General features: G+C 34.8%; 1 protein-coding gene across 1 annotated transcript; it reads left to right on the top strand.

Moving 5' to 3' along the window:
• The first annotated feature begins 4120 nt into the window (after nucleotides 1-4120).
• Nucleotides 4121-10373, top strand: LOC136806131 (RAB6A-GEF complex partner protein 2-like). Its single transcript, XM_067062698.1, has 7 exons — nucleotides 4121-4516; nucleotides 4682-4765; nucleotides 5212-5361; nucleotides 6248-6433; nucleotides 6864-6991; nucleotides 7766-7949; nucleotides 8704-10373. Exons 1-7 carry the CDS (start codon nucleotides 4162-4164, stop codon nucleotides 8946-8948), a joined length of 1332 nt encoding a protein of 443 aa, XP_066918799.1. The 5' UTR covers nucleotides 4121-4161; the 3' UTR covers nucleotides 8949-10373.
• Nucleotides 10374-11484: the final 1111 nt, after the last annotated feature.

Below are 11484 nucleotides of genomic sequence, written 5' to 3'. Positions count from 1 at the left end.
TCCATCTTACCACTTCCAAGATGTAAATAATAAAAGCAAATGAGATTGTGTACTGAATTTCATTGAGTTTGGCTGGCGGAATGCAAAACTATAGCCCAAAACCACTCAAATATGCTAACTAGCATACGCGAATGTTTTTTTTCGCGCGCCCCTTCCTTCTTGTATAATAGAATTTATCTTTTCAATGTCATTGGTATGTTACATATGTCATATCCAAAGTACACATGTTATATATATTTATCTCATCTTTAAACAGCCTCCTGGCAGGAAAATAGCTATTTTACAATCGCTATATCATATCTCATTATATCTCCTGCATCACCTTGGGTATGATAACAAAAATTGATTAAAATGGCGTCAAAGATTTATATTTCATAACTATATCAATATTTTTATCCCCTGCTCCGTATTTTTGATGAAAATTACGTCACATTCTTCATATCTCTAAAACAGCTCTTTTGGAGTACTGTATTTAATGTTCTCAAAACATATCAATCTATATATCCACTGGCACCGTCAGTATCCTATTGAACATGAAAAAAACATTTTGTTGTAAATTGATTTACACACCTAGTATTTTGTGATAACGTCATTGTTTAAATCTAATCGTCATTTGTCAATAGTTGGCATTTAATGGTTCGTTGTTTAAAAATCTTCTAAATAGCATATTTTCTATATGTTACGTTACGAGTGTGTTACAATCTTCCAGTCTGTAGTTTGTATGACCTGCGTCCTGTGTCCTGCGTCCTGTGTCCTGTGTTTCGAACCAATCGGTTGGCTTGGCTCAAATTTTTCTATCTTTGGCTCAAATTTTAAGCAATTTCTCGTAGTTTTTGAAAATGTTAATTTCATTAAAAAGCGCCAGGTTTATATTTTTTCATGAATTCCTTTAGAAGTTTTGCGGCACATTTTTTTACTTGCGAGTCAAGTAAACAATATAGCGCTTGTGGGATTAATCTTTGATACGCATTCGGCGGGACGCTAGTGTGACTAACTGAACGTAGGTGTAGCTTTTATCGTGAAGTCGGGTAACTTGCATCAGTGGAGGGAAACTTGCATAGCCATCAAATGACTGACCAATTAAAGTAGCAAAATTTAAAAACAAATCAACTACGCACGCAGCTCTGCTCGCAGCTTTACTCTACCATTTTTGTTTTAATTTAACATTGTATTTTAATGACCAGCCAGGTCATTCATTTGAGGGCTATGAATGTTAGCCTCCACTGATGCAAGTTACCCGACTTCACGGTATGAAGTTTAAAAAACTTCAGGAAAAAACTAACTGGAATTTGAATTAGAGTACAGTTAGTCTCACTAGCATCCCACGGAAATTCCTATCAAAGATAATAGCACCCTCCCGGCGCTCTGCCTCTTCCCGTGCTTCCGGAGCAATGATTTTTAACACGTTCTAAAAAAGCCTTTAAAAACATGGTTACAAAAAAATATGGAGATGTTTTATTATAGAAGTATATTTCGCAGGTCTATTGACCTCTATGAAACAATCTCATTTAAATTTACAGTTTATCGTTATAATGTAACAAAGTTCTAGGCACAAGGGCCTCTGTAACTGGTCGTGATTATTCTTATTGTGCAAGTACTTTTTTCATATAAAGTCGAGTTCTTGGGCTTCCACGGACTTTCCACTGGAAGTTGTCATCGTTCTTCTTCATATTTCGTTCTTTTGCCTTTTGGCACCATTCCTTAACGAGGTTTCGTTCGTTTTTTGATAGATCGTCTGTTGCTTTAAATTCGTAACGGCGTCTTGAATTGCAGATCCCCTTTAGCACCTTTTCTTTATCTTCCTCACTTTGAAATGTAAGTTTCAATGGACGGTAATGCTTTTTCTCTTCGTTTTCAAGTGTTAGGGTACCGATTCTTTCTGATTTTTTTACCTTGATTTCTCCTATATTCAGTTTTGAAATTACATGTTTTTCTATGTAGTCGATATCTGTCTTATCCGCTATCTCTTTCGTGTCTTCCGTAGTTTCATATAGGTGATGTATCATGAGATTACACGAAGTCGCTTCAATCCATTTTTTATCCTTATTTTCTTTTTCAAGGAAACGCTTTATCGTTTTCGTTTGCGACTCATCAAGATGTTTCTTTGTTATTTCTGAATAACTTGATTTTTCACAAGCAATTTCATTCACAGACGATGATTTCTTGTTTGCGATTTTATTTATTTTGCCTTCCAGCACGTCAATTCTTTTATTGAAGGTGTTTTCAATTTCTGTGACTGCTTTATTCACATTGTTAGTTGACACTTTAGCCTTCAAATTTGAAATGTCCTCCCGTTGTGCTTTTATTATGTTCTCACATGCATCGATATCTTTTTGTAAATCTCCAACAGACTTGAAGTTCAATTTCTTTTTCAATTCTGGTGTTATGATCACACAGCTCATGCATTGATAGCTTCTAGATTTGTGTTGAAGATAAAGCTGGATTTGATAAGGAGGAAGCTCAGAGCAAGCCAAATGAACTCGACGTTCGCATTTCTTGCATTGTAAAGTGTCCTTTTTATTTGTGTTTGCATGGATGAGGCAGCTTGATGGGGTACAAGAACCAATTTCCTCGGATTTTCGTTCGTATATTTTTCCAGTTATTTCCGCCATATTGTGCACATTTTTTGCTGCTCTCGCGATGCGACTGTATTTGACGTCAAATAAAATTGAATTTAATAAAATACTTACAGTCTTTAAGGATGATGGTTCAGCCATTAATGAAATTGAATTTGTCACATTTTATATATTCGAAAGCATCACTGGAATCCTGGAAATTAGGGGTCGACAACCCTGGAAAGTGAAAATTTGTGAAAAAGGGCGTGGAAAATGACTAATTGATGTCAGTTGAGGGAGAAGAGAACCCCTTGGAAACCTTTAACAACCCCTTGGAAACCTTTAAAACAACCCCCTTGGAAAATCTGAAAAATGAACAAAAACCCCTTTGGAAAATCAAGGCTCAGACCCCCCTGGAAAAGTTCGTCAATACCCCTGTATGGTTTAAAAATGGAATAGCCCAATTATATCACGGATATTTTGCTCCGGAACACCGGAAGTGCACTGGAACGTTCTAGTTCTAGTTTTAGTTCTATTAATTAATCACATATTAATTCCGCGTGACGGGCGTGCAAAGTTTTTCTGGTGCAGTCTGCGGTCTCCGTCTGAACCAAGCCAACCTTGAAAACTAATTTAAACTTCCCAAGAAAAAGATATACGTTGGAGAAGTCCACCCACCTAGATTTGCGCACCGCCGGATAGGCTATTTCCCAGAAATTTTGCAGGACCTCAACCAATGGCCCATTTAGGCCTAACAACAAATCGAAGGACTGTCTCTGGAATTGAATGACAAAATTTGGTTGGTTGATTGGCTAATGCACGTTTAGCAATCGGTCATTTATTTCATTTCAGCTAAGTTATTTGAATTCATCTTTCTAAATATCTAGTTTTGCAGTCTTGGACTTTTGGTTTAAAATCTTGAAAATTCTCAGAACGGATATTACAAATAGACTCAAAAGCACCTCTTTTCAAGAGTGAACATGATAGCATTTAGTTGAATGTGTAATCATAATGTCTTGAAAGTGGGGAAAAAATCCTGATGACATTTTGAATAGGGGGTAGAACCTAGAGTAAGGGGGTAGTTGATCTAGACTAGGGGGGTTAGTGTCCCCCTTCGGAACTATTTCTAAATTTATGAGAAATTTTGAAGTGTATAATTTCGATCATTTTAGGGTTTAGAAGTTGTGAGTATTTGTGAGTATATGAACATTTTGTTTTACACCATCTTTGTGGGTTTTTACTGTATCACCTTTGTAGCCGGGTAGCTCAGTCAGTAGAGAATTTACCTTACAATCCAAGGGTTGTGGGTGTGATCCCTGGTCACCTCCCTCCCCCCAACTCAGAGTACAAGTAGCTTAGATTGGGTAATCTTATCTAGGCAGTTACTAGGAGAAAGTCAAAAGTTTCTATGCTCTGAATTAAATCTTTAGGGGCTTCAAGCAAAAAAATGCTTATGTGGTGTAAAATATCATAAAATATCCAAGGAACGTTAACAAAACATGAGAATTAGAAGAAGAATAGTGAGGAAAGAAGATGTCTGTGATGAATGGTGGTTGGGTTTTATAGTATTGGTGGCATAGTTTTTTATTGTTTTAGATAAAATATCATGATTAAAATTGAAGCACGCATCCTTCATCGCTCAGTATTCATCCCTGAAGAGAAAATTTTCTGTGAAATTGTGTTTACAAACACAGCCAAAAAGGATCATGTCAGTGCAGCGAAACAACTGTCACATCAACGTCATTCTTCAGATACCAGAGTTCTTGCTCCTGAACGCTGGAGCAAAAATATGATAATGGACGCTAAAGTCAGTAGTGATCAATCAGTGACTGTTGCATATGCCAGTGCACAATTATATTGTCAGTGCAATCTGAATGAAAGAAAGTATCGCATGCCATTAAATGCAATTGAAAGCAAAAATGATAGGTCTGCAAGGCATACAAGCTTCTCACCTGATCAAGGTAAAGCTTTTTTTGTTTTTATTATGTTATTACCATACATACAGTATGTCTAGGTATAATTAAGAAAATTTAAGCTTCAGATTCTCCTTTTATATCTTGGAATATCGTTAGTGTTGTATATATTATCTTGAAAACCTAATTGAGATCTTTTTTTCTTCTAATCAGGTGAAAGAGGACATTGCTTACTTAAAACGGAGGCAAATATTCTTTTCTGTGATCTGACTTTGAAGCCTGGTGAATCCAAGAAATGTAAGTACATCCAGTTAATAAAAGGGCTTATCATTTTTAGTATTTTTTTCTTTTTAGCTTGTCCAAGTACACAATAGTTTATCATAAGTAGTAAGTTGTGCAGTCACAAACGAGGGAGACCCAAATATTTTTCCTTTTAAATTGGACTGTTTGCCAGAAAGAAGATTAGGGTTGCAAGGCATCTTACCCATGATGCTTCTCTGTTTTTTCTAAGAGACATCTCAAGAAAACACAAAAGCTTGTTGACTGTAGCCAAACAGAGCCAAATGCTTTACTTTTTGGCTGCAGTAAACTAGCCAATATCTTGTTTGAATTGAAGTAATGAAATATTTATATCTTACAAAGAATTACTAGTCGACTAGTCAATGGTTCTGAATGATCTTAAATGATTCAAAATTAATACTATGAATAAGTTTATAATTTATTTTTAATTTGCATTCCTGCAGTTGAATATAAAGAAGTTTTGCCAGCAAACATTCCACCATCCTATCGTGGCCAAGACATTAAAATGAATTACAAAGTATGCATTGGAGTTGGACGTATTGGGAAACCGCTCACTTTGATAAGACTTCCATTTCGTGTGATTGAATTGAAAGGTATTAGAAAAATTACCATTCTTTTTCTACGTAGCCTTGGGGGAGTTCACCCAAATATGGCTTCCAAAGTCTATTAGATTCAACCATGTTTTTATAATACCTTCAAATCATAACACGGCGATCTTTGATTGGATTAATCGGATTCAAATTTCCTTGTTTTAGCCAAATTTTAGGAAATTAACTGAGAAGAAATGATTTCTTTTTCTTTTATCCATTAGAGAACCAATATAAGTACATTCTGTGAAAATTTCAAATCTCTAGTACTTTTCTATCTGGAATTATCTTGATTCCGATTTAGAGGGATTTCAACCGGGATGAGGACGGGATAGAGGGATCTCTCGAAAACGAAAGTGCCCAATAACTGGTGAACAGATTGATGTATCAAAATACTTTTTTTCCTACTTTTACATTGCTATAATATAAGGAGACTTTATATATACCAAATTTCATCTCCTTATGAGAACGACTTCAGGAGATACAAGGGATATTAGCCAAAATAATCCCGATTTTACAAAAGTTCCAATGAAAAATCACTGTGTAAATTGTAATTCAACAATGTTGATCGATGGATTCACTTATTTCAAATAATGGACAATGTATAGTAATTGGGTCACTTTAACTACGTTGTAGCCAATATTTACTGATAAAGCATAAGTCAAAATTTCATTAAATGTAAAGTGTATTTTCAATCTGTTTGTGCTTAAATAGTGATAAGGTCTTTAGAATTTTATGTTTGATTGACTTTATACTGATCCACACCTGCTTCTCCTTTTAGGAATTCTGTCCTTTCCTTATCTTAAGAGTTTTCAAGTGGATGGTTGATTGACTTTATACTGATCCACACCTGCGCCTCCTTTTAGGAATCCTGTCCTCTCCTTATTTTTAGGAATTTTCAAAGCTCTCAAACAAAAAGCAAAGGAACAAGAGCCTGTCAGAGACACAGAGACAGAAGTAACAGACAATTTAATAACTGGCCAGAATCCATTCTTGCAAGAAAGTGAAAGTCAAAAATATTCTAAACTTGACGTGGCTATGGATGCTCTCACAGCTTTCACGGTGAAAAGAAATCTAAGTAAGAAAATATCAAAAATGTACGTTTATTTCTCATAAAAGTCACAATCTGTAACAAATTTTCAGCTCGATAAAACGGTAAACCTCTGAAGGCACTTGAAAATTGACCATCTGAAAAAAATAGCCCGCAGTAAAATCTACAACAAGAATCTTGTTGTGCACCTGAATGTCGAAAACTGATATGGCTCCCTATTTTCAAACACAATCACGAAACTTTTTTGTCATTCCCAGTCCTTTTAGACGAGTGCGGTCCTTACGATTTTGAGACAGCATATTCGTCAGATTGTTATGTTTTCACCCATCCCTTTAGAGCCTCAGCGTGGTGGGCAGAAAACGATCGCAATCTGATCTCAGTTAAGTTGTTGAGATACAAGGGATAAATTGATTTGTATATTATTTATTTTATCAAATTTCTTTTTGGTTTCTTTCAGATACATACAACATTCACAGTGTAAATGGTGCTGTAGGAAGGTTTTGTTTATCAAAACACTATTATCGTTTGGGTGAAGACATACTGGGAACATTTGATTTTCAAAATTCTCCCATACCATGTGTTAAGGTTTGTCAAAGTGTTATTTTAAAGTCAAAGTATTATTTTTCGTCTAAAAATGATTTGATTTTTTTTATACAGAGTTTCAATATTTTAAAGTTGTTCTAGTCTCCTAAAAGTTTGCCTTTTCAAACGACTACTGAAAAGTATTCACAAGTCTGGCTGTAGGATTAATATATTAATCGCACGATGAGTTATTTTTTCTTCTTTAGCGCGCCTTCAAAGAGAGCAATTAATCGTTAATTGCATCCTGTAGAGAGCAATTAATCGTTAATCACACTCTTCAATGAGGCGCCAATATTTACAAAATTGATTTTAATGTTTTTTCTTACTTTTTTTTTGCATCGAACGTTTTAATTGCATTCGAAATTTATTTTGTGAGAAAGAAAATCAATAAACAACAATAAAAGAAAGACATAAAGAGAATAGAAAAATATAAAACTCTCAGTGTAATTTCTGTAATTTATTTTCCTAACTGGGAAAAAGTAGTGAAAGCCATTGTGCGATTAGCTCGTAATCACATAATAACTCGTACAATTCGAAAATTGCACTCGTGATTTTTTTGTTTCGAATTTTCCTCGTCCTTTCGGACTCGGAAAATTAATAACAAAAAAATCACTCGTGCAATTATATTCGAATTTCACTCGTTATCATGTGATTACATATACTAATTGTAAGATTGTTGTAAGATAACTGTAGATTAATAATTTCGTTAATTTTTCAAAGTTGCCAGTTTCAATGATGAATATTCTTGTTAAACTTATTATTTTATTCAATGAGCAGTATGTTGTATCGCTCCAATGTGAAGAAAAGATGTCCAAGAACTGTATGATCATACCTTCAGCATCAGAACCAGTACATTATAACACGCTAAGTCGACATGAGGAATGCTGTTATTCTGCTAGCAAGAGTAACTTCCTAATACCAATACCTATCACAGCTACGGAGGAGTTCACACATAAATTAGGTATGAAACTGTAATTCTTTGTTTAAGACTTATGTATCTGCCATAGTGTCCTAGTAGGTTGGTTCCCCTCCCTTGAAAATTGAAAAAAATCTCTCTGCCCCCCTTTTAGTTCCCCTCCCTAAGGTTTTTAAAATAATTCCCCCCATTCATGTTATCTCGTCCCTATATACAAAGAAAAAATGTAAATTGTCACCACCTCGAATATAAAACACTATTACAAGTTTTTAGCTTGAAGTTGAACAGACATATTTTATGTTTTATGTTTGACACCAGAGAACAGAAAATCTTTTTCCCCAGATTTTTTCTCCCCACCCTTGACAGTTTGGAGCTATTTTTTCTCCCCCTCCTTTTGATTGCCCCCCCCTAAAATTTTGAAAACGATTTTGCCCACCCTTTTCCCATTCTCTGAAAAAAGAACTCCCCCCCCCCTTTTTAAACGGTAATATGGTAATAGAGGAGTTCAAATACTTAAGGCTAGCTGGCCTTGAAGATACCTTTGGCTTGCCGTTTCAGGCCCTTTTTCCTAGTTGAGTGTACTCTAACGGTCAATCGTTGCTTCTACCCTTCTTACCAACCTTATTATAAAGAAGACAGCCCCAACTTTTTGAACTATTTTTAATTTTGAAATTTAAAGAAGAAAAAAACGCTGTGATATGAAATAACTATTACAAAAGGTTCATGAAGTTTTTCAAGTGAAAACTACTGTCCAATTGTACCTCCTTTTACCAATATTTTCTCTTACCTTACCTCATAGTCTCTGTGCACTGGAGATTGCATTTCGAATTCACCATCATTAAAATAGACAATAAAAATAAATCCACAGACAGTCTTAATAATACAGAATCAAACACACCTTTAAAAAGACAATATGCAGGTATACCAAATACACTAAAAACTGAACTTATGCTATGGGAATTACCTGTCCATGTAGTAGCAACTAACCCTATACAAGCCTCACTTATGATGCAAGCAGAGAGTAAACAGACAGTGATGATATAGTAACACCATTGGTGCTGTCAATGATGGAGAGTTGGAGATGTCAATAATGACCTCCCAAACAATAACGTCGTCGAAAAGTCTAACTATAGTGTATTGAAGCAACGACTTATAAACCGACTTATATATTTATAAGTCGTGTATTCATAGTAATGAGTTCGTTTCAAGCTGTTTTCACAATGGAAGAGAATTGAAATTTATGTTCAAACGGTCCTTTGTATCGTGAAATTATTATACCATCATCGTAATTTCAAGCACAATGTCAACATTCACATCACTTTTTTGAAGTAACAACAAGCTCAAAAAGTTTAAACATATAGTTCAAATCAACCAACCCCTACTGGGATGCATACCATAGTAGTGAAGTAAACTACTTCGCTCGGCTATAATTATCACTTTTTTTGCAGTAGCAGCTTATTCAAGTTTAACGCTGGACACGAATAGCATAGTAGCTACTACTGTGGATTGTATTTTGGTGGCAGTAGGTATACTTTGGAAGCTCGTTACCAAAATATAATTTATCCTCAAAGCTTCACTAAAATAAGGATCCAAGAAGTTATTCCTGTTAATGTTCACAGGATCTTAAGATGAAACGAAAAATTTAACATGAAAAAAGGTTTGATGTGCAATCATAGCCATTCATGAATATCATAGACTAGTAAACTAGTCGGTTATTACTTGTAACCTTATAATAAAACTGTCAATCAAATAATGTAAACACTAATTAAATATTCAGCGCGCGTGAGAGAAAAGGAAAATAACCGACTAGAAGCTACTTCCAACGCCTTTTTTTCTTCACCTAAAATCGTAAGGAGAGACATACAGATTTCTGTATGTCTGACCCGTGCGGGATTGCATTTATTTTTCTTTCTGTTTATTGCGTTTTTAGAAATGCTCATTTATTTATATGTTCCCATGTTCAATGTTACTATGAAATATCATTTAGTCAAAAAAGTTGGATGGATTCTCAAAAACCTAAAAAAAGTTGTAAAATTAAACAACGTTTTTTGAGGGAAGTAGCTTCTAGTCGTTGAAATTCAGAAAAGAGACGCAACTTCACCCCTTCGATTCTTTTTATTTGGAGCTTGATTTTTTGTATATGGGTCTGTTTTCAACGACTGGTTTACTAGTTTATCAATATCATTGTTTGTCTAATGTTGCTAGTTTTCTGAGACAATGCTCGATGGATTGATTTTATCTCGCACAAGAGAGTTTTAGGATATTCACTTGTTGAAATCTTGACTTAACAATAAAAATGAAAGCTAACTTTGGCTTTAGCCATTTTTTGGCTTTTGTTTCACCATGGGGATAGAAATTTAGGGGTATGTGCTTGCTTTGGCTTTTTTTGGTCTTTGGACTATATTATTAACCCAATTAAAATTAGTTTATTGCAGAATCTTTTTCGCAGAGGATGATCAAAAATCTATTACATAATCTTTTTCGTCTTATGAGGTTTAAATCGACTTCGAAGTCGTCAATGGGTCAATGTAATGGACTGTATTCATGATATGCACCATTGCAATGTCTTCCACGGACCCAACCCCAACAGCTGATTGGTTGAAAGTGACGTATCGACTTATTATACGTCACTTACAACCAATCAGCTGTTGGGTAAGTGACGTAATGTCAGAAGACATTGCAATGGTGCATATCATGAATACAGTCGACCCTCTCAGGAACATTAAACTCTAGTTCTGTGGGATGAGATGGGATCATTTTCAAGATAGCTTTAGTTAGGATTAGGACAATTTTATTATTTAAAATGTGTAATATACTTTGAATTTGTATAGTTTACGTTTACAATGAATTTGATAATAATGGTGCAATTTTATATTTTTTTAATAACCCCAATTAGCTAAAAGTTACATTTTATTAGGAATAATTATCATTATCTAAGTAAAATTTAGACAACCCTGTTATATTATACACTCATATACTCATAAAACAATTTTGCAGTCTTTCAAGCTTCTTATATCCTATATAATGTGGACTATATCGAGAAATTAAGTTTGATAACCTTGTACACTCTTTTTATAAGAGCAAACTATATAAGAACATAACTTCGATAGCAAAAAAGTTAAGTTTGATAATCTTGTATTTCTTGGTCCTGACCTTTAGAAAGGGTCTAAATTGTAATACAACATGGGTTGCTTCCACAATACGTCATTCTGATATTAAAACCCCCCGGGTACCTAATAGCCGGGGGGTTTGGAATAAGCGGGGGGTTGGAAAAAATCTCAAAACTTAATAAGCAGGGGGGGTTGGAATAAAAATGTCCTGGGTGGAAAACTTTTGAAAATGAGGCTATTACAGCAGAATTAGGACAAAAGAGGGAAATTTCAAAAACATTTTCCCAAAAATCAATAAGCGGGGGGGGGGGGTTGGAATAAGAATGTCCTGGGTGGAATTTTTTTCGAAAAATTAATTAGCGGGGGGGGGGGCGGCTATTAGGTACCCGAGAGTACCAAATAACTCAAACCATTTGATTACCCCTTTAACTTTTACCAACACCACTTTTATGTTAAATATTCATCATGGC

The sequence above is a fragment of the Clytia hemisphaerica genome, unplaced genomic scaffold, assembly GCF_902728285.1.
Source record: "Clytia hemisphaerica strain Z4C2 unplaced genomic scaffold, Clytia hemisphaerica genome assembly, whole genome shotgun sequence".
Classification (NCBI taxonomy): domain Eukaryota; kingdom Metazoa; phylum Cnidaria; class Hydrozoa; order Leptothecata; family Clytiidae; genus Clytia; species Clytia hemisphaerica.
Note: the sequence above shows the minus strand (reverse complement) of the source record. Positions and strands in the feature narration are given on the sequence as shown.